The 23,695-nt window shown below is 34.2% G+C and overlaps 1 protein-coding gene across 2 annotated transcripts in view; it reads right to left on the bottom strand.

Moving 5' to 3' along the window:
* Positions 1-23,695, bottom strand: part of PDE3A (phosphodiesterase 3A) — a 312,963-nt gene that overhangs the window by 109,878 nt on the left and 179,390 nt on the right. For both annotated transcript variants that reach the window (XM_045781385.2, XM_045781386.2), the window contains exon 2: positions 16,238-16,288. In XM_045781385.2, coding sequence (XP_045637341.2) covers positions 16,238-16,288 — 51 coding nt within the window. The remainder of the gene's footprint in view (positions 1-16,237; positions 16,289-23,695) is intronic.

Genomic DNA, 23,695 nt, shown 5'->3' with positions numbered 1-23,695 from the left:
CACGGAGCCTGTTGCGGGGTTTGATCTCACAACCCCAAGATCATGACCTAAACAGAAATCAAGTCAGATGTTTAACCGACTGAGCCACCCAGGTACCCTTATTAGCTTAGTATTTTAACTGGGGTTTAATGAAAATATACTCTGTCAGTCACGTATTAGCCACGTATCCTATTTGTAACACCAAAATATAAATATGCATTTTTTTGCCTATATTATCACTGATAAAAATGTTAAACAGTGTGGTGTCCTAATGGCTTTTATAATTCTTATTTTATTCTTTAATTCTGTTCTGCAAAAACTATTTACTGTATATGCAAATAGGACAGCCATTGTAAGGTTTTTAAGAAAGAGATGAATAAACTATTTCTAACTCTAACTCCAACAAAAACATACTGTTTAGCTAAAAATATTTAAAACATCTTCATCTTTTAAGCCGTTAAAATAACCATTAAATATTTATATACAAGGCATACAAAGTATCACTTTTAGATGACATTGCAGGGATAGATAATAACATCCATTTCCAATTTTATAGTTTCTTTACATAAAGTTGATTTTAAGAAGTTGATCTGATGATCCATACAGGGATGATTTTCTAAAATATGATTTCAAAAAGTTTTAAGTCTAGTTAGCAAAACTAATCTATTTGGAAGAGAATATTTAATGTTAATAAAATTTCTTATATTCTTTTCTTAATATCTTCAAAGAGATGATCTTATTTTTAATATAGGGCATGTTTACGACTATACTCATGCATTAATCTGTTAACCTGTTTCTGGATACATCTTTATTAATGTTGGTCATACTCCACCAGCTTGTTTCAAATGGTGTTAAAGTAGATATTACTTGTATACATATTTATTAATGTACGCTGCTTACATACAAAAAAAAACCCCTGCATCTTGCTTATCTTCTTGGAAAGCTAATATTTTCCATATTCCTTTTCATATTCTCTACTTCTTTTCCATATTCTCCAAACTAATTTTTTCCATATTCTGTAAATTCCCACATGGTCAAGTATAGTGAAAGAAATGTAATGAAATACAGATCCATTAGTGAGAAAAAAAATGTACACATTATGAAAAAGTTTAATGAGAATACTTCTAAACAATCATCTCTCAATATTTCAATCAGATACAGCATAATGTTAGTATTTAAGTTTAAATGTGAGCATTTGATTTTTGTACACTATTCACTGTACTTTGCTGCATGTTTGAGACGTAATACAAAAAAAGAGAGAAAGTCTTCAACTCTTTGGTATTCAAGGTAACATAGCATCTCCTACGTGCTATGTACATAATATGGATAATACATTGTCCATTCTGGGAAAATTGTTTACTTCCTATACTGCATCTACCAATTAAAATTTTCATGACCACCAAGGCATAAAATGATGAAAACAGAACTTCCTTTAAACATCTGGAAGTCAGACTTTACTTATATTCCTATTTTTCCTTAATAGTATTTGGTATAAATTCACTTGAGAAAAAAAAATAGTTAATGTTTTAAAGTAGCTAGTCATGTCCATAAAACATTTATAAGAAAGCTTGACAGTAAGTGTGCATTATCATTTTTAATAAAAGTAAATCTAAATGCTTTTTCTTTTTATTATAAGAATTTATGAAGAGGAAATAACATACATAACAAGATGAGAAGTTTCCCTTTCACACAGGCACAGAAACTAGTTGAATTCTAATGGGACACATATAATATAATCTTAGTGATGAATTTAAACCTATAATGCTATTTAAAGAAGATATTAATATTTCTTTTTTCAAGCTTGCACTGACTTAGTAATAGTGTGCACTGCAATAATGGTAATTAAAAAAAAAGGAACAAATGCTTTTTAAGGAAATTTTAGTTTGGCATGATTATTTATCATGTGAAGTTAAAATAATGTGCTTTCCTCTCCTGTCTTTTTCCATAAACAAAAGCCACAGTGCCAAGACCAAAACATAAGAAATAGTAAAATTATATATTTTTCTTCTTTTTGAACAGAAATAGCAATGCCAAGTTCAGTTTGTTCCATTGGTTTTAAGCCAAATAAATGGCAAAAAATAATGAAAAGCCTGGTCATATCATGTGTCACAAGTTTCTATTAAAGTCCTTATGTAAATTTCAGATCTCTGTGCTTCATGAGACATGACCATTTCTGCACTCAAAAAGTCCGTGTCATGAGACCAAAGGGAGGAGGGGGGAAGGAAGGGAGAAGCCACACTGGCCTTGAGAATGAGAGGGACACATGTTTCTATAAGGGAAAATATATATTTAAATTCTATCTCTCCTTAATTAATATCAACATGACAAATTTCCCTCAGGTCATAATGGCAGTCTACAGTTTGAGTAATAAAATACCACCCTACAGTATGGCATCAAAGATCTTAAAATGAGGGGATCTCAATGTACCTGTATGCTTTGAAAAAGAGAAGCCAGGAGGCAGAGGAACAGCATAAATAAAACAAAAGGTTTTTTGGTCTCACGATTTATGCTTTAGAAATCATTTCAATAAATCCTAAGGGGTTGCTATATTTTATTATGAATTAGTAGAAATTTCTTCAAAGCACACCGGTTTAAGAAAACTTACTTGAATAAATTAAACTCTAAGTTCATCAATTCTAACATGTGTTCATTTATTTTAGAAATATTCATTAAAAATCTACAATTTGGGTTGCCATAATCAGCATAAAATAAAACTGACTGCTGGGATGATATTACAATATTTACCAAAACTTATTTAAAGTCATGCTGTATTTCTACATTGAGAAGAAAACAAAATTGTTCTAGGATTAGAGTTCACAAACTGACTTGGTGTGTTGGGATATTTTTTTTTAGAAAACCATACAAAGGCCTAAAAACACAACAACTATGTATCACACTGCATTCTTGAAGTACAAGAGAACTGCCAACAAGTTATGGCAGTGAGTCACCATAATCCTGACTAGTGATAATGAGTAGTAAAAATGGGTTTAAGACCTGCCAACCCCAACCCCGCCCCAAATCATGATGCCCCGGGATCAAAGGTCTTCTATGCATGTTTTTATGCATGTTCACCTTCTCCACATGGCTGCAATGGGCATGGCCTTAACTCAATTCATGAAGTGATCTTTCCTCTATTTACTCATCCTTTTTCCCTTGGGTCTCTTTAGCATCATTTTTGATAGACAGCTTCTTTCCATTCCTTTGCTTTTAATCCTTGGAGAATTAGAGCTTTTATACCCATTTGCACTTCTTTATCTTCCTGATCGATCACATTGGAGATTTCTATCTGGAGATTTCTAGTCCACCTGTTTGTCTCACCCACAATCTCCTTCTGAGAGTTTTCTCCCAAACTTTCTTCTCTTTAATTGCTCATTTAAGTGTGTATCACTGATGCTGTGTGAACAGCTTTCTGTGCACTTGGGGTTAAAATAATTTGAAAAGAAGAAACATGGTTACAAAATTCTAAAATGGAAATCGTTGCGATCCAAGGGTGAACTGTCACCCAGAAGTATTTAATCATCTGGCCACAAAATTCAGGAAGCAAACTATTTTGATTCAAGTGTGATAACCTGCAGAAGCCCATTAAGAATAAGCTTTGACTTGTAACACTAAGAGTTTTTCTGGAATGGGTCATTGCATAAGGCATCACCACAAAAACAAAAACTAAATAAAACAAAATACCCTATGACCTGGAAAATCAAACTTGACAAGAAGCTTCATTTTTGTAAATTTTGAGATAATTGCAGTTCACCAATACCTCTAATGGTGCACCAGGATTTTGCTTTGTACTTATTAGCACCAGTTCCGTGGATTTTCTTAATTTTACACAATAGCTGCATTCTACACAAAATGGGACAATCATTTCAATTGAGAACAGAACTGCCTAGCAACCTTCATTCACCAATTAAAATTTTACTTAAAAAAAAATCAGTAGCTTTGATGACAACACAAAATCATGGGGAAAATGCTCTTAAATAAACTTTTAGTTCATCCCCTACAATGGAAGCAAAGAAAAATTCCCATACTAGGAATAAGATTGTCCATATTAGACATACATATTTTTGCATATAACCTAGATATGCATTACTAACAAATTAAATAAAAACATCCACTCTTTCTAAATTTCTATAAATTACACCTGCGTCTTGGTGTTTTGTTGTTGTTGTTGTTAGCACACCAAAAGAGATGTCCACATTCACTTTAAAAGATCAGCTATTTCCCACGGCCTTTCTCATTTCTGTTGCCTTACTTCACGCCTTCTGGTTAACTGGCTTTCTAAGTCACCTCTGACCTTCCGCACTTCACCTCCCCTTCACTTACCACTCTCCCTGACAGCTTGTTCAAGTCAATATACCCTAGTCTTAGATTTTTGTCTCCTCTGAAAATCTAATGCTATTCAGCTCAATCTTTTTTCATCAGTTTTATCTATAAGTAGGTAAAACAATTGTAAAGCAACCCCAAAACTCTCCTTTTAGAGTATGCTTCATAATTAGTGAAGAATGAGAGCTTACTCTATGCCAGAGAAGGCATAAAATCACCCAGCAGGCAATAAAAATGACTTCCGTTTGTCAGGTATCGTGGTTCAAAGACAAAATGAACAGTTCTCCAGACAGCACATCTTTCTTCTGTTATTCTAGCAAGTGGAGGGCAGTCTTGTTTTTATTTTCTTCGAAGTACACTTTTGTACGCTTCGTAAATGTGACTATTGCTTAAGCTTATTTACAGCTCCTACAGGTAAACACCTGTCATCTAGAGCTGCTTATTTCATGTTTTTATTGTGTTTCATGTAACGTACCAGAAGCTTCTGATTTGGCAAAAAACAAACATAAGGCAGTACACGTGTCATGTGACTATTGTCCACAGTCCCCAAATAAGAGGGTCATTCAATAAGTATTAAACAACTGGTCTACTGATCTATAAACATGGAGTGGGGAGAGCATAAGTGCCAGTGGCAATTTTCCCTTTTATTTCTGTGGACTTGTTTAATTCCTGTTCATCGATACTTCTTTAGAGAGACCAGGGGTTTCAATAAAGAGTGATCTGCTGAAGGTCATCCATGGGTTCACCAGAAACACATGTTCTGTGCAACCACTGCATGGACAGGGCCACATTCTGTCTGAGGCTGTTCCTTGGAATCTCTTGAATGCCGACGTGTGGAAAGAGTGCATTTTCTCCTCCTGGTTTCTAGGAATGACTCTACTGTAACTACCTCACGACAAACTGAATGTGCTCTTTGAAATTGTTTAGTAGACTTAAAGATGGAACCTGAAAACTTGAAAGCCTACACACCCAAGAAGTATTTTCCCCTTTTTCCTATATGAAATATCAAATTTCATTAGTAAATATTTATTATCTTCTATATGCATGCCAGAGAGATTATGCTACTCCCACTGGTTCTCAACCAGAAGCAATTTTGCCTCCCACGGGACACTTGACCATGTCTGGACACATTTTTCATTAACACATGAACTCTGGATGGGTGAGTTTGCTACTGGCCTCTACCGGGGAGAGACTGGAGATGCTGGAGAAGTAATTAACCACTGGGTTCAGCTCTTAAAGAGAAACACCATTTTCCTTTCCTGGAACTTAGATAAAAAGAAACGCCTATGCTTCCTCTTTGGATGCTGTGGACATTTCCAAAAACATTCCTATCAGGGCAAATGTTTAAGACTGTGCCTTATAAAGTTTGTCAATATAAATTAAAGACATAACAGTAAAATAAAACTAAATAAAAGCAATTTCAGAGAATGTGGGGGAGGCATCCAAAAGTTTAGCTCTGACTGCTGGGTAAAATTTAAAACACTTAGAGGAGGATTTAAGGGACAAGATGGGAATGAAATACCTATCTTGGTTTTGTTCTTTAAATGCACCAAAAAGTTCTGATTGAACAAGGTATAAGGTAGTGCACATCTCATGTAAGTGATGTACATAGCCCTAAGATAAGAGGCCAGTCAATTAAACAGGTCCTTTCCCGCCACTCTTGTATGAGATGACAAGGCTACTCCCAAAACGGGCAGGGCTCGGGCAAATATAAATTTTTAGCATTCTGATCCATACGAACAAATTTCAAACAAATTCACAACACAAGACAACCAAAAAGAAAAATTCCCTTCAAGAATTGCCAAAAGAAATGATTAATAGTTGTTAGGTTAATATATGAAAAAGTAAGAAAGGAGAAGGAAGTGCAAATAAAAAACACTGTGTTTGCAGAAAAAATCATACTGACAGGCAGCTTCACTTAGGGCAAGAACTACTCCTTCGTAACACATCGGCAGTTTGGATAATGTCATAATGGACTCCCAAGCTGCTCACATGAATTCCTTGGAATAAACTCCTGAAAAATCTGGAGGGTTGTCTTTTTAAATACATTAAATGGAACTAGCTTTAATAACTTTATATGGCATTATTCCAGCCCAGTCTGGGATAGCATTTAAATTACTCTTTGCACTGTTATCAAAAAGAAATTATTTAATCCGTAAAAGAATTGATTTGTCACTGAATTAGATCCCTAGGAGGCAAATGCTTATGTTTATCAACTTTAGTACCTGTTGTTAACAGATCATTCTCTTGAATACCCAAGTGGACAGGATACTGAAGTATAATAACTTGCCATCAAAATTCATCCTTAAGACTTAAGCTAGTGCTGCAGAAGCTAATTTACATAGGTACACACTTCTTATTCTACAAGTTTCATTGTTTAGAGCCTCCAGTATGTGATAGACTTAAAGCTATAGGACAGATTATTTATTTACTTATTTTTAGTATTTATTTTTAAATTTTTATTCAATTTAAACTAAAAAAAAAATAAAACGCAAAAAACAAAAAACAGTTCACCTATTTCTCCTACCCCCTACCTCTTGAAAACACCAACATGTTCTCCTATCTATGAGATTTTTTTTTCTCTTTAAAGATTCTGCACAGAAGAGAGATCATATGGTATTGTCTTTCTCTGTACTCAGATAATGCCCTAGAGGTCCGTCATGATTTCATTCTTCTTTCTGGCTGAATAATATTCCACTAAAAGTATGTGTGGGTGTGTATATTTAATACATATAATAATTTCTTTATTCATTCATCTGTCAATGGACACTTAGTTTGTTTCCATGTGTTGGTTATTGCTACAATGAAGATGGGGGTGCATATATCCTTTCAAACCGGTGTTTCAGTTTCTTCAGAAAAACCACAAAAAGTAGAGTTGCTGGATCACATGGTAGTTTTATTTTTAATTTTTTGAGGAGACTTCCTACTGCTTTCCACAGTGATGCACCAATTTACATTCTTATCAACAATGGATAAGAGTCCTCTTTACTCCACACACCCACCAACACTTGTTATTTCTTGTGTTTTGGATACTAGGCATCCTGACAGGCATGAGGTGGTAACTCATGTGGTGCTGATTGTATTTACCTGATGATGACTGATGTTGAGCATCTTTTCACATACCTGTTAGCCATCTGTATGTCTTCTTTGGAAATATCTCTATTCAGATCCTCTGCCCTTTTTTTAATCAATTATGTTTTTGCTATTGAGTTGTACGAGTTTTGTATATATCTTGGATATTAGCCCTTTGTCAATATATGATTTGCAATTATTATCTCTTATTCAGTAGGTTGTCCCTTTTCATTTTGTTGGTGCTTAGAAGGTTTTCAATTTGATGTGTATTTTTGCTTTTGTTGCAAAATTTTTGTTTATTTTGCTTTTGAAGCTTTTCAGTTTGATTTTTATTTTTGCTTTTATTTCATCTCTTTGCTTTGGCTTTCAGATTTAAAAAAAAATACTGCCAATACTCATGTCAAGGAGCTTACTGCCTATGTTTTCTCCTAGGAGTTTTATGGTTTCAGGTGTTACATTCAAATCTTCAATTCATTTAAAATTAATTTTTTGTGTATGGTGTAAGATGGTAATCCAGTTTCTTTCTTTTGCATTTGGCTGTCTAATTTTCCCAACACCATTTATTAAAGAGAGACTATCTGTCCTTTTCCCACTGTATATTCTTGGCTCTTTTGTCATAAATAATTGACCATATATGCATAGGTTTATTTCTGGGCTCTCCATTCTAGTTCATTGATCCATGTGTCTGTTTTTATGCCAAAGCCATACTGTTTTAATTAGTATAGCTTTGTAATATAGTTTGAAATAAGGGAGTAGGATGCTTCCAACTTTGTTCTTTCTCAAGATTGCTTTGGTTATTTGTGTGTGTGTGTGTGTGTGTGTGAGAGAGAGAGAGAGAGAGAGAGAGAGAGAGAGATTCCATGCAAATTTTAGGATTATTCTATTTCTGTGAAAAATGCCATTGGAATTTTGATATGGATTATACTGAATCTGTATATTGCTTTGGGCAGTATGAATATTTTAACAATATTAATTCTTTGAATCCATGAGCACAGAATATCTTTCCACTTATTTGTGTCTTCAAGTTCTTTCGTTAATGCCTTGTAGTTTTCAAAAGACAGGTCTTTTGCTTCGTTCATTAAATTGAATCTTAGGTATTGTATTATTTTTGGTGCAATTGTAAATGGGATTATTTTCTTAATTTCTCTGATAATTCATTATTAGTGTAAAGAAACAGCAGATTTTTGCATGCTGAAATTATATCCTGTAACTCTACTGAATCCATTTATTAGTGCCAAGAGTTTTTTAATGAAATCTTCAGGGTTTTCTATACTTAATTTCAAGATATCTGCAAATGGTGATTTGGTTCTTCCTTTAGATGCCTTGTGTGTGTGTGTGTGTGTGTGTGTGTGTGTGTGTGTGTGTGTAGCGTGTGTATATATATATATATTTTTTTTCTTTCTTAATTGTTCTGGCTAAGACTTCCAATAACTATGTTGAATAAAAGTGGTGAGCATTCTACTGGGTATTTACCCCAAAGACACAGACGTAGTGAAGAGAAGGGCCATATGCACCCCAATGTTCACAGCAGCATTGTCCACAATAGCTAAATTGTGGAAGGAGCCAAGATGCCCTTCAACAGATGACTGGATTAAGAAGCTGTGGTCCATATATACAATGGAATATTACTCAGCCATCAGAAAGAACGAGTTCTCAACATTTGCTGCAACATGGACGGGACTGGAGGAGATTATGCTAAGTGAAAGAAGTCAAGCAGAGAAAGACAATTATCATATGGTTTCACTCATTTATAGAACATAAGAAATAGGAAGATCGGTAGGAGAAGGAAGGGAAGAATGAAGGGGGAGGTAAACAGAAGGGGGAATGAACCAGGAGAGACTGTGGACTTGGGAAACAAACTGAGGGCTTCAGAGGGGAGGAGGGTGGGGGATTGGGATAGGCCAGTGATGGGTATTAAGGAGGGCACATATTGCATGGTGCACTGGGTGTCATATGCAAATAATGAATCATGGAACATTGCATCAAAAACTGGGGATGTACTGTATGGTGACTAATATAACAAAATAAAAATAAAAAAATAAAAATAAAAAAAATAAATTAAAAAAAGTGGTGAGCATGAATATCTATTCCTGATCCTAGAAGAAAAGTTTTCCACTTTTCAATGTTGAATATGATATTAGCTATGGGCTTGTCATGTATGGTCTTTATTATGTTGAGGTATGTTCATTCTTTGTTGGGAATTTTTACCATAAATGGATGCTGAATTTTGTCACTTTATCTACATCTACTGAGATGATTATATGATTTTTATCCTTCATGTTCATGTGGTATATCACATTGACTGATTGTGAACGTTGGACCATCCTCGCATCCCTGGAATAAATCGCACTTAATCACAGTGTATGATCCTTTTAATGTACTGTTGATTTTGATTTGCTAATATTGTGTTGGGGATTTTCATATCTATGTTTATTAGAGAGATTGTCCTTAAGTTTTCTTTTTGTATGTCACCCTTGTATGGTTTTGGTATCAGGGTAATGCAGGCCTCATAAAATGTGTTTGGAAGAGTTTCCCCTCTTTTATTTTTTGAAAGAGCTTGAGAAGAAATTCTTCTTTGAATATCTGGTAGAATTCACCAGGGAAACTGGTCCCAGACTTTTGTTTGTTGAAACTTTTCTGATTACTGACTCAATCTCCCTGCTAGTAATTGGTCTATTCAGATTTTTTATTTCATCATGATTCAGCCTTGGTAGGTGTATGTTTACAGGAATTTATCCATTCTTTGTGGGTTGTCCAATTTATTGGCATATAATTTAACTGTTCATAGTAGTCTGTTAGGATCCTTTGTATTTCTGTGGTATCGGTTGTAACATCTCCTCTTTCATCTCTGATTTTACTTATTTGAGTCTCCTCTCTTTTCTTGGTGAATCTAACTACAGGTTGTTTCGTTCATCAATTTTATCTTTTCAAAGAACCAGCTTTTATTTTCTTCTTAGTCTCTATCTCATTTATTTCTTTTCTAATCTTTGTCATTTCCTTCCTTCTACTAACCTGAGGCTTTGTTTCTTCTTTCTTTAGTTCCCTGAGGTGTAAAGTTAGATTGTTTGAGACTTTTCTTATTTCTTGAGGTAGATTCTATCTTTATGAACTTTCCTCTTAAAATTGCTTTTGCTGCATCCCGTAAACTTTGGTATGTTACCTATCCATCTTTGCTTCATTTTATCTGATAACTTATTTTTCCTATCAGAATATTCAGCTATCTTCTTGTATTGTACATACAGTACTTCACTTATTTAGGAACATACTAACCAGAATTTCATTGTCTACAGAACTAGACAAATCACACACAAAGTGTTTGTTTGTTTTTTCCCAATAAGTGGTCTTAAGTCTATTTGATAAAGCCTGGCTGGTAGTCTCTATGTCATCAATAACACACTAAATAACTAAGGAACCCGCTAGTCTCTAACTATTGGTAAAAAGGAGCCTGCTGGCTCCTAGTACATTAAAATCTTAGTAAGTTCACAAATTCACAAACTAAAGGAATCTTTTCCCACAAGGCTCCTTGGAATCCACGCCTATCATTTTTAACCTTTTCAAAGGAGAGCGATTTTCTATTGCCCTTCTTCACTTCCCACTGGAAAACTTTTCTTCAAGAATTTAAAGAAAAATAAAAAACTAATTGCCTTCTGAGAATTTCATCCCTGACTTCATTTGGTATTCCTGGGAATACTGCCAGATAAAAGAGCTCCGCATGCTGTTAGACGTCCATCGTTTAGCATATTCCCTAATTTGGATGATCTACGATTGGAGAATATATACTTAAAAACAATGAAGAGGAGGAGGGGGAGTGGAAGGTAGAGGAGGAGATGAAGAAGAACGAGAGGGACAAGAAATAACAGCCAGAAAGCTTTGAGTGAGGTGACAAATTATATCACAGAATTATTGCAAGTAAATAAATCAATCTGAATTAAATTATTGATGAGTCTACAAAGTCCTAAGCAATTAACTGGTGCAATTTACTTGAAGCAAGATATGCATTTTTCCATATGATAAATATCTGAAGGGCACACCTCCTTATTATCCATGATAGTGTACACATATAATTTTGGGGGACCACATCAAATTTGAGAAAATCTCTTACTTCTTAAGCACATGGAGGGAAGGCCAGGAGAAGCTTAACTCTATCTTACAATGATTAATGATCTCAATACTATCTGATTATTTTTTATCCTTTAGCTAAGGCTGACTTTAGGTAAAACTGCATGCTTCTTAAAGACCCAAGTTGTTCAGTTCATTTTTGACCCCTCAGAGGCTAAAAAAAAAGTGCCTGACATATATTGGTGCTTTTTTGAATCAACATAAAATAGGTTAAAATTTGTCTTGCAGGCTACCCACTCACAGAAGATGACACACCTCTGTTTTTACTAGACATTTCCTGATGCTCAAACATCAAGCCAGTCCCCTTAGATACGCAAAACAAATTTACTTTTTTCCCTACCATTCAAGACCTTCCACTATTAACCATCAACTTTTTGTACCTTTCTCTACCAAAAAAATAGAAATCATTAGGCTCACAATGTATCTTTTATTTTGTACTATCTGTCCCTATTTCTTATCCCTTATTCTGGGATAGATGTCTCTATTTCTTTCCAAAGCTTCTTCATTTGTGCTTTTTGGTGAATCTACTTATTAGTTCACTTGAGAACATGGTTAGTTTTCCTGACTAGGGTGAATGGTAGGATTTGGGCCGGGGATTTGTGGCATGTGAGAAAAACAGATAAACAGATGCCAAAAGGGTCACTTTGGAAGAACATACATTCCCTTCCCTGAACCACACCATTTTTCATTCCTTAAACAAACCAGTGTCGAGACTTTTTGGTGATTTCTTCTCTACACTGATTCTTTGTTCTTTGCCATTAATAATGGTTAAGACATACATCTCACCTCAGCATAAAAAGATATTTCACTCATTTCCGCTGCCATCGCTCTTTTAAAGCAAAACTCCTTCAAGAGAACATTCTACTATCTTACGCTATTCACTTAATTTCTGTATTCTGCTTTCCATCACTTCTTGATCAAAATGGCATTCTCAAAGTTCACGAATGTCCTGCCAATCACTATATCAAAAAGCATTTCCCATGTTTTTCGTTTTCTTGAACCTTTGTTTGTGGTCTCAACCCTCCTCCTCGTGTGACTTGATAGTATACAACTTTTCATTCTGCACAATTTCTCCTTCAACTGGTCTCCTAGGAGAACATGGGCATGCTTTAATTCTCTCCCCAGGCTCCTCCCAGCCCTTCCAATGAGCCTTCCCCAAGAATCAGTCTTTTTTCTGTTTTTCCCTTATAATATTCTTCTTCTACAATCTATCTCCTGATGTAGTTCAATTCCCAAATGACTACAGAACTCTAATCTGGCTCCAATCTGGCTACAGAGCACCAGAATGGTACACCTCAAGTACTCATCTGAAATTTCCTTTTAGAATTATCATTGTCACTTCTCACTTAACATTGCTAACACTGAATTCACTGTCTTCTCTGTAAACTAGTCTGTGTGAATGGCACCAATTCCTCAAGTACTGAATTTCAAAATCTTGACCCTCCTGACTTCTTCCTCATGTGTCTAATCAATAACATATGACAGTCTCTGAATCATTCCTTCTCAGTAGTTCCTGCAACAATCCTTAGCCAACACGTGTTGACAAAGCAGTTACAGAGAAAATTCACATATATCCAAACATGTCCTACACTCTGCCAGTTTAGCCTTTTACTCAAGTTTTTCCCATTCTTCCCATTGCACTTCTAAAACCTTACCCGGGGAGCCTGGTGGCTCAGTCGGTTAAGTGTCTGACTTTAAGCTCAGGTCTTGATCCAAGAGTCCTGAGATCAAGCCCTGCATCAGGCATCCTGCTCATCAGGAAGTCTACTCCTCCCTCTGCTCTCTCTTTCTTTCTCTCTTGCGCTCTCTTGCTCTCTCAAATAAATAAATAAAATCTTTTAAAATTTTTAAAAAATAAAAAATAAATAAAATAAAGCCTTACCCAACATAGAAGGTTCACGTTGAAGATAGCAACTCCAAGAAGTAGTTCTACTAAGGATAAATATTGTGTCCCACCTAAACTCCTATCATATTTTGTTTATATATTTAATTTTACACTTACTAGTCTTCCTTATATGCAGAGTATATATTTAAGTCTTATTCTATCCAAACATAACTTGTGAGCTCTTGGAATGTAGTTACCTTATCAACTCAGTTTCTCATCAGACTTAGACCTACTACAATGCTGTACACATAATAAGTGCTTAATAATTTCCTAAGTGTCTTCAATTAAACTAAACAGAGATGGGGTTTGAGTATTAGTAAATTATTAAGAAATCTGTATTCAGATGTAGTCTGTCTGAAATTCTTTTGAAATGTCTAGAAGGCTTAGATGTATTATCCAAGGAAATAATAGCAAGATAAGGGATCAATGATCTAAAACATAAATATAGTGTCTTTTTACCCCCCAGTGGGCAGTTAAATTTAGATAAGAAGTTATTACCTAACACTTAATTTGTTCATCTGAAATTTCAATGGTTTTGTTATAGTTACTGTTTTCAGGATTTGGTGTATGTTTTTGCTTTTTACCTTAATTTTTATGAGTTGAGAAATCAAAGTGAGACAAAGCTATACTCACTGAAAATACTTATTTAGCTAGTTGAAAGGTCTAAGACAGACCTTGATGTTGATAATGGTAGTTCATGCAAGAATGTTCCAACGCATTTGTCTTTCAGAACTATCTCAGGCTTTCAAATGTGATCAAACTCTGTTTATGAATATATTCTGTGTATGTGGAATTTTGAAGTTTTTTAGCTATGTGCAATATCTGGAATTGAAAATTTTTCACTCTGGGTTTTTTATGTTTAAATTTAACACGAGCAGTATTGTGCTTTTATGACATTTTTTTTCTAACTTATAAGACAGAGTGACCAATCCAAACCTGAAGATACGTTATATTCAAATAGGTTATACGTGTTACAAATGGCACAATTTCATCCTTTTTTATGGCCGAGTAATGTTCCATTGTGCGTATGTGTTTATTTGTGTATGTATGTATACACATACATATAATACACATATTATATATATAATGATATGGACAGAGCAAGAGAGTATCATGCTAAATGAAATAAGCCTGCCAGGGAAAGACAAATACCATATGATTTCATTCAAAAAAAAGAAAAAGGGAGGCAAACCAAAAAACAGACTCTTAACTCCAGAGAACAAGCTGATGGTTACCAGAGGGGAGATGGAGGGGGTGGGGTAGGAAATGGATGAAATAGGTGATGGAGATTAAGCAGGGCACTTGCTGTGATGAGCACCCATCAGGTGTACAGAAGTGTTGAATCACTATACTGTACCCCTGAAACTAATATTATACTATATGTTAATTAACTAGATTTTAAGTAAAAACTTGAAAAAAAAACCCCAAATAAATCACATGAGTAAATAATACTTATTTTAAACAAACATACGTAGCACCACGTTACTTTGAAAGGGCATGTCATTGTGAAGTTACTTGGCAAGTTTTGAATATTAAAATATTTTTGGTGGCAATAATCAGGAACTGTTGAATTTCGTACTTGGGCTCATCTTTAGTATTTAATTGGGTTGGAATCACAAAGCATTTACCATACATTCATCATTTCATTCCCAATCTTGCTGCAAATTCTGATTTAAAATATTACAGGTGTGTATACAGGGAAAGCCTGACAGAGAAAATGGAGAAGGGGAAGTAAGAGTGAAAGAAGGGCAAGACAGAAATTCTTTCGGATAACTAACTTAATTGGAGTGGTTTATATTATTTACTAATCAAGTTGATAATGGATGAAATTAAAACCGTGGCTATTAAAATCTCAACTTAAAACAACTGATTGACTGGGTTTTATTTTCCTAGTGACCTAAATTAAATAACTACCAGGCAAATTTAATGATAGCACAGGTCCATGTCCGCTTTGTAAAAAACCTGGGAGAATCTTATATTTGATAATGAACTCTCATATACGGTACCGCATATTCAACTTGCTTTCTTTTAACCATATTTTTTAGTAGCAATTAGAAAGTGTGAACAGGAGAAGTAAAAATGTCCCACCCACTTAATTTTTATTTGGCTCTCTACAATCAGGTAAACACACAGACTGCTAGGAGATAAAAGGATTTTCATCTTTCTTCACAAAATACCGCAGGAGGAGAGAGAATTTTCTTAGCGTAAAACTCAGCCCTTATTCTGTCAGGCAAAGTAATTATGGAAGCAAAACAAATCCACATTGTCTAATTAGGTCATTAAAAAGCATAAATGCGTCATGGAAGTTTTTCCCCTTGCCTAAGACATAAAGTAAGACAATGAAAACAATCTGGTAATATAGAAAGGTTCAGAATTTGTTTCTTTTCAAAAATAATAGGTCCTTTCATCTTTCTATTTCCCTAAGACGAAGACAGTTAATTTGGAGACAGAATCTGTAATTAGTTCAGGGTTTACTTTGATTATGTTTCAAAATATTTAACCAAAAACAGGAAGATAGAGAAAGAAAGAAAATACATAGAAAAATTATCAAAGGAAGTGAATAAAAGCAAGAGAGTGGGTTGCTGATCAAAATGTATTGTGCAGAGACAAGATGAATATAAAATCTACATTCATATAAACACAAGCAATCTGGGATACCAGAAAGCTCTCAGGAAGACTATACAGGCATCTGCCTTTGGGATTTGAAACCCGACTTTAATCACAGCTAACTTAAATAAAAACAAATGGCATGATTATTTGCCGCTTCCTCTCTCTACTTGTTATTGCTTGAGTTTTAGAAGATTCATGGCTCAAAACATTAAGAAACAAAATGCAAAATAAAGGAAAGGAAAACAAACTTACCTGTGATCCTCTTGGCCCTCGTTTGTGGTCCCATTCTGAATGCCCCATGAGCTGTAATATAATATAATAACTACCGTAAATTTAATGATACTTATTTTATGTGGCGAATATTTTTACTATTTCTTCTAAAGAATAATTATGTTTTTGAAATCTATGTTTTAATATGAATGTATGAAGCAGCTATCATGAATGAATTAACACACCTAAAGTAATAATAATTTCTGGTTTGATAGCTAATATTTTGATGTGTAGTGGTTCTGAAGGTATTTTAATATCACTGTGTGATAGAGTCTGCTACTCTACAGCTTTATGGTTGTCAGGAACATCTTAGAAAGATGTTAACCCGGGTTAAGCTTTTTACATGCCATTAAGCTTCTAGCTTATTAAGAAAATATGCTAAATAAATCATTAGTATAGCTTAATTTACTGTCATGACTGATAAAAATGAGAAGGCCAAAATATTTCAATCATTTTTAGTTCTGTTTTGATAATATCACAAAAATATGAGAGTTCTGAAGAGTGAAATGATTTAATGCGAAATACACCCCCCAAGGTCACAAAATGTAGATTTTCATAAAAAAAGACACTATAAAACATTATCAAGCTAGTCCCGTAGTTGTGATAGACCTGAGCTACTCTGCTTACAAAGCATGATTTACTTACTGAAAATAACATGTAACTCGAAGAAAACTAAGAACATATAAGATATTGACTGAGAGGAATAAAATTCCATTCATCTGTCCAGTACACTTACTACTCATGGGTCCCAATGGAAGAACTTCCCATCACTAATAAGTTAGCACATGAAGAGGATGGACTATTCAACATATTAATATACCTTATTAGCTTTTCTATACAACAGCAATGACCCCTTAGTAGATACAATAAAAAACTGTTCACAATAGTAACAAAAAAGCAATATTTTTGAACATTACCAAAAAATGCTTTTAACCATATACAGAAAATAGTAAGACCTTACTGATGGCCATACAATGTTCCTGATTTAGAAGACCGAATTCTATAGAATTATTAAGTTCAGTTCCACCCAAATTGACAGGTTTAAACCAATCTCAATCAAAAGCTATTCATATTTGTTTAGGAAACTGAAAAAAGAAAAAAAAGACTATGTGCATTTTATCTGAGAGAATAAACTGATAAGAATCAGAAAATATTAGGAGAGTAATACCCTAGAGGGTTATTAAAACATATTGTAAAATTTAACCCAAATTACAGGACAATGATTTAAGACTCAAAATGTAAATGAATGAAATGTAGTGGACAGTTGTGAAATGTCAAAATATGAAAAAGAAAATATAAAAATCAATGAGTATCTGATGAATTAGTCCACAAGTGAAAAAGAGAGAGAGAGAGAAACAGATTCTTCGGGAAAAAGGAGAGCTGAACCTTATAACACATACAAATATAAATTCTAGATAAAAAGACAAATTTAAAAAGATGAAATGGTAACTATAAAATAATACCCAGGCAAATATTTAGACTACCTTGAAATATAAAAAGATTATCCAAACTAAACAAAACACACACAGAGGATTATGATCCAGCATGTAAAACTTCAAATGTCTGCACAAACGTCACACTGGCAAAATATTTCCATTAAATGCCAGGTAAAAAATAATATCTTCAGTACATTAAGAGCTCTACAAATTTGAAAGTCATGCAACCCTAGTAAATAATTAGAGGAAAGGACAAAGACAGTTCACAAAATTAATATCAATAATCAATACTGAGCAACAATTTTATTTGAAGTGAAAAAGTTCAGTATAAACAATAACGAGATGACTCTTACCTATTAAATTAGCGATCTGATCATGTTGAATATTTGGTAGAATTTAGAGAGCTAAGTATGCATATATATTGTCAGTATGTAATGTATAGATACACACGTATATATTTACACATTTATAAATACATAGACATATACTATATTTATCAATTTTAATACATATTGCATACTCTCAAAAATTCCTACTCTTTCAACTAGAAAATAAAAATGTAAAAATTCATTAATTACAATGTGTCAATCACCGTGTTATCCAACAAAAGGGAAACTATCTGCTAAATTAGAGTATAAAAAGAATATAATAGAGCATTTCAAATTTGGCTTTTAGGGCCTTTTTACAAAATTACATGTGAAATGCTCATGGTATAATAAGTGAGAAATATAACAAAGTAATTTTAAATTACTCATTTTTAATAAGATGATCGGTTATTTTAAGCCTTGGAATTAGTGAAATGATATAATTTTAATTTAGCTAGCACACAATTTTGGGTAAATTAGCCCAGGTAATCATCATATAAAACTGAATGCTTAGATAGTTGATATTTCTTTAATGCTTTAATTTTTTTTTAATTTCTGGATTTAATGGCACTACATCTGCTAGTAAATATTCATTAATAGTCATTTAAAGTCGACTATAAAAAAGTTAAACACTAATCAACTAATGAAATAAATAGTCTGATTTAGAAACATATAAATTAAGACCATTTAATTAGTTGTTCACTAGAACTATCAAAAACCATCCCGACACATTTCAATCACCTCCCTTATTGAGACCTTGGGAATACCTTTTATCAATAATAGTAAGAAAAAGAAAATAACAGGAAGATGGGATGCTTGTTTTGTCAACTTCAAATAAACGATAAACTTGAGTACTACCCTGTTAGAGTAAAATAATTTTTTTAAACATTTTTTATTTAAATTCAATTAATTGACATACGATGTGTTATTGGTTTCAGAGGTACAGGCCTGTGATTCCTCAGTCTAGAGTAAAATAATTCTTAAGCAGAAGGATTATCTTCTCCTTTCCCTCATTGTTTTATCTACATCTTCAGAAAAATAATACTTCATAAAAGACTGTTATGCCTACTATTCTCTTGCTAATGAGTTTCAACTAACAGGATAACCTGGTAAATTCTACTAGCATGAGTATCACAGTAAAAAGAGGTAAATAAACCACAAACACAAGTTATAATCCACAATATATTGACTTGGAATATTTGATAATGACAGGTAGTAAGTCAAAAAGATAACATTTCTCCAGGATCAGAACTAAAATAAGAAAAGCACACATTTCACTGCCTTCTATCAGTAACTACGCTTAAAAAAAAAAAAGATGATTTTTAGTCTGAAAACAAAAACTTTCAAAATGTAAATTCATTGGAGTCATCACTTAGCACAGAACAAGATAAACTTGATCATTCTAAGCCAGAATTTATAAACCTCCAAAAGTTCACTCTCTAAATCTGACCTTTTATTTTGAAACATACCATAGTAAAATTTGCCACATGTGTTATATATCAGAGAGAGTTATTTGCTAGCATTATACAGTAGACTAACGAGAGAGATCTAGGGTAAAGGCATTTTATGTTATTCTATTATTACATATTTATATTACATATTAATATCATTACTCTATTTAAAAGTCTGAGTTGCCCAGCCATGCGTTAATATGTCCAAGTGTATTTTTAAATACTATTACTACTTTTTCAAAGTAACGAAGAGTTCTAGAAATCTACATGCTATGTGAAATACAATCTAAAAAGCAATAAACTGAAATGATAAACAAGATAATTCAACAAGATTTTTCCCCGTTTGGACTTGAGGAAATCATACAAAGGATTTGTTTTTAATTAAAATAACCTGAATCAAACTTTAACAATCATTTTAATATTGAATGTCTGAGGTTTGTTATAATATTTTCTGCAACTTGTTAAGTGCAGAGAAAGAGGTGGTGGGGCTGCTGCCCAGAGTGTCAGGGCCCTATGATCTCCGTGATTACAGCGTACCTGGCACTGATGGGAGTGAGATGGGGAGTGGGGAAGATAAGCACATGATAGCACATGAATTTTTGTCTTATTTGCACATAGAATTTATTTAACTGTCATAATAGCACTGTTCTTAGATCATAGACCAACTAAAATAATCACAATGTTTTCACTATCCTTTAAAAAAAAATCATCCATCATGTGATAAACTGCCTGACTTAACACTACAGATTATTTAAATTAAAATGAAGCATTTGGCCCACTAAACAGAACCATAGGGCTAAATGTTTTAGGAAGTACCTAGACACCTCACTAGCCTCACTCTCTTGACTAATGATTAGAAGAAATCAAAAAACTTGGCTGGTTATAATAAATAATGAATAGGGGAGCTTGCACAATGAAGTCAGTGAATTTCAGAATTAAGGGCAAACTGATGTTGATGAGATATCAAGGAGAAAGTCAAAACATCCACTGACTCAAACAGGGAGGTTTGGTATTAAGTTGCAGATGACAAGAGTAGGCATTTGACATTTTCATGGGGTTAGAGAAAAGATAGAAATGGGTCATGGACCATGAGGAACAGAAGTAGAAACTGTAGATTTTTTTCTTTCTCCTATTGAATTCATCTGGGCTAAACTTTCAAGACAATGAATAGCAGCAATGATACCTAGATAATTCTGGGAAAAGAGACCGAAAGTTCATTAACATGATATGATACTCTTTCTGGAAAAGAAATGCTTATGATTTTACTATTAGTTATATAAAGTTTCTAGAAATGTAAGAGAGAGACAGAGACAGATACTAAGTGTAGAAAAATGAAAAAAATTGGATATTCAAATATATTCTAGTTGATAAAGAATACATGGCTGCTTAATTCAGGAAGAAAAAAGAATGTCTCTCACCTTCTATAAAAACTACCTTCTGAGCTCTTTAACTATGATTATTCCTCTGGGAAAAGGCATCTTAATAAGAAGATTTGGGAAATACAGGGTACCAAGGTTATGCCCACATATGCTAAACAAAAAACTTGCCATCTGAGGAAGGAATTCTCTAAAAAAAAAAAAAAAAAAAAAAAAAAAAAAATTATCCTTCTTCTTTTCCAGCTCCCATTAATCAAGACAGGCAAAGTGGATACCCTTAAATTTATTTCTAGGAAACAAAGTATACTTCCTTTAAAAGAAACACAATCTGTTATTTAAAGCATTTTGAAAATCCTAACTTCCTTGACACTGAGTCATTTTCATCCTTATGGAATAAATTCTTCTCTCTCTCTCTTTTATTTTTAATAATACATTTCTACATCACAGCCTTCAGCTAACAGTATGTTACACAGTACTCAGTTCCAAGGAAAACAAAACTGCTGCCAAACACCGAATTTAAAAAGTTCACAGGAGAAAGCAAAGAAGTCAGCATGGAAACAAAATGGTTCTATCCAAGCAGAGGTATTTTTAATAATAGCATGAGAAATGCAGATAGTTGAAAGTATAATTTCTGTAGGTAAGATATGCTTTCCTCTCGTTTCTATACAGTTTTCCCTGAGCTATAGTCTCCTACTACTTTTTGCTTGTTAATATAAAAAAGAATGCCTTTCAGGGGATTCACGGGAAGAAAAATTTCACCATAACTATTACTGAAAAGAGATGAAAGAGGCAGGAGAACCACAAGAGGTGAAAAGACAAATTCTTTGCAGGTACTTAAAGAGGTGAAAGGTTTTATTTATTGATTGACTGATGCAATGTTCCATGATTCAATACTTGCGTATAACACCCAGTGCACCATGCAATATGTGCCCTCCTTACTACCCATTACCGGCTTATCCCAATCCCCCACCCCCCCCCCCCGAAGCCCTCAGTTTGTTTCCCAGAGTCCACCGTCTCTCGTGGTTCATTCCGAAAGGTTTTAGATAGGAGGAAAGGTAACAATAGAAAGCAACACGAACGTTGTCGTCCTCACCTTCCTCTCCAGAAACCCATCCTTCTATTTCACTTGTTGAAAATTACTAAAGCATATTTTTAAAACATATAAAAATAATACATACACTGTAATATATACTATCCTATATATGTACACTGTATATACTTATATATACTATGTATGTACATGTAAGGATGTCAAAGTTAGTTATGTACTAACTAACCTGCTTTTCATTGCATCATTTATTCATTAAACAAATCCTTAACACAAAGTTAGTTATGTACTAACTAACCTGCTTTTCATTGCATCATTTATTCATTAAACAAATCCTTAACACATACTTATTATACACCTGTTATGTTCCAGGAATGATTCTAGGCACAACCTAACCTCAGTGAACAAACCAAGATGCATCTCTACTCACCTGGCTCTTACAGTCCTAATGAAAGGAGACGGAACACAAGTGAAGAAACATACCAGGTGACGAAAAAGCTATGCAGAAGCTGAGAGTGAAGGACGGAGAATTAGTGGCTAATGGCGGTAGGGGCTGGGACTAGAGCTGCTTTCATGTAAGTAGAGATCAGGGAAGTCCTTTCTGAAAAAATAACTTTTTTTTATGAGAGAACTGCATAAATGAGAGCTGTACACAAAGATATCTGGGGGACAGGCTTGCCAGACAGAGGAAATAGAAGATACAAAGATCTCGAGACAGGAGCGTAAGTGGTTAATTTGAAGAGCAGCACAGTGTCCTTAAGCTAAAAATTTTAAAAAGGGTTGGATCTTTTTAACCATAGGTATATATTTGGTATTTACTCCCTTCCTCTGGTATGGAATTATCTAAAAGTGAATCATTCACTCTGCTCATTAAAAATTTCAAAGTACATTCAGTAGAGCAATAAGGGACCAGGGATTCTCCCTTCCCCAAACTCTTCCTCAATTTTATTCAAATCAGTGTGAATTTATGGAACAGATCCCACACTCCACAAAGGCGCCCATAGATTAGCCATATCACAGAGCACACAGCACAAATTTGTCATCCCTTTATACATATTTTCAGGAGTCATAAAATACATAAAAGCAGGGCTGCCTTTTAACTCCATTTACTATGAGGCATGAAACGTTCAATTGGATAAGCAAATTAAAGCTTGTGTTTAGGGGCGCCTGGGTGGCACAGCGGTTAAGCGTCTGCCTTCAGCTCAGGGTGTGATCCTGGCGTTATGGGATCGAGCCCCACATCAGGCTCTTCCGCTATGAGCCTGCTTCTTCCTCTCCTACTCCCCCTGCTTGTGTTCCCTCTCTCGCTGGCTGTCTCTATCTCTGTAGAATAAATAAATAAAATCTTAAAAAAAAAATAAAATAAATAAAGCTTGTCTCTACCATTAGCATGTCCCCTTTGGATTCTTCCCTTGGCAAACTCTTTTTATAATCTTTCTACTACTTAGGCTTGCTTTCTCCTGGATTCTAGGTGGGACGATGGGCCTGGATGGCTTACTCCCCTGTCTGCAGAGTCTACCAGATGACAGTGCCCTGGCTTGGGAAGTCTACACAAGCTCAGCTCCTGTCTAGTCCTTTTAAGAAAACTGCTCTTAATCCTTTATGTTTCTTTTCTTCTCCTCCTGTTATCAGTAGAGTAAGAAGTTCAAGATGACATTGTGTCTGCAGGAAAGGTACACCAAAATCTGAATGTGATTTGGGCCTTAGGCCAAAGGTACTAACGGAATCCCTGAGGCTCCCACACACTCTTCCTCAGCCCTGCGG

The sequence above is a fragment of the Ursus americanus genome, chromosome 25, assembly GCF_024610735.1.
Source record: "Ursus americanus isolate L20-20 chromosome 25, mUrsAme1.1.p, whole genome shotgun sequence".
Classification (NCBI taxonomy): Eukaryota; Metazoa; Chordata; class Mammalia; order Carnivora; family Ursidae; genus Ursus; species Ursus americanus.
This window is presented reverse-complemented; position numbering and strand designations above follow the sequence as displayed.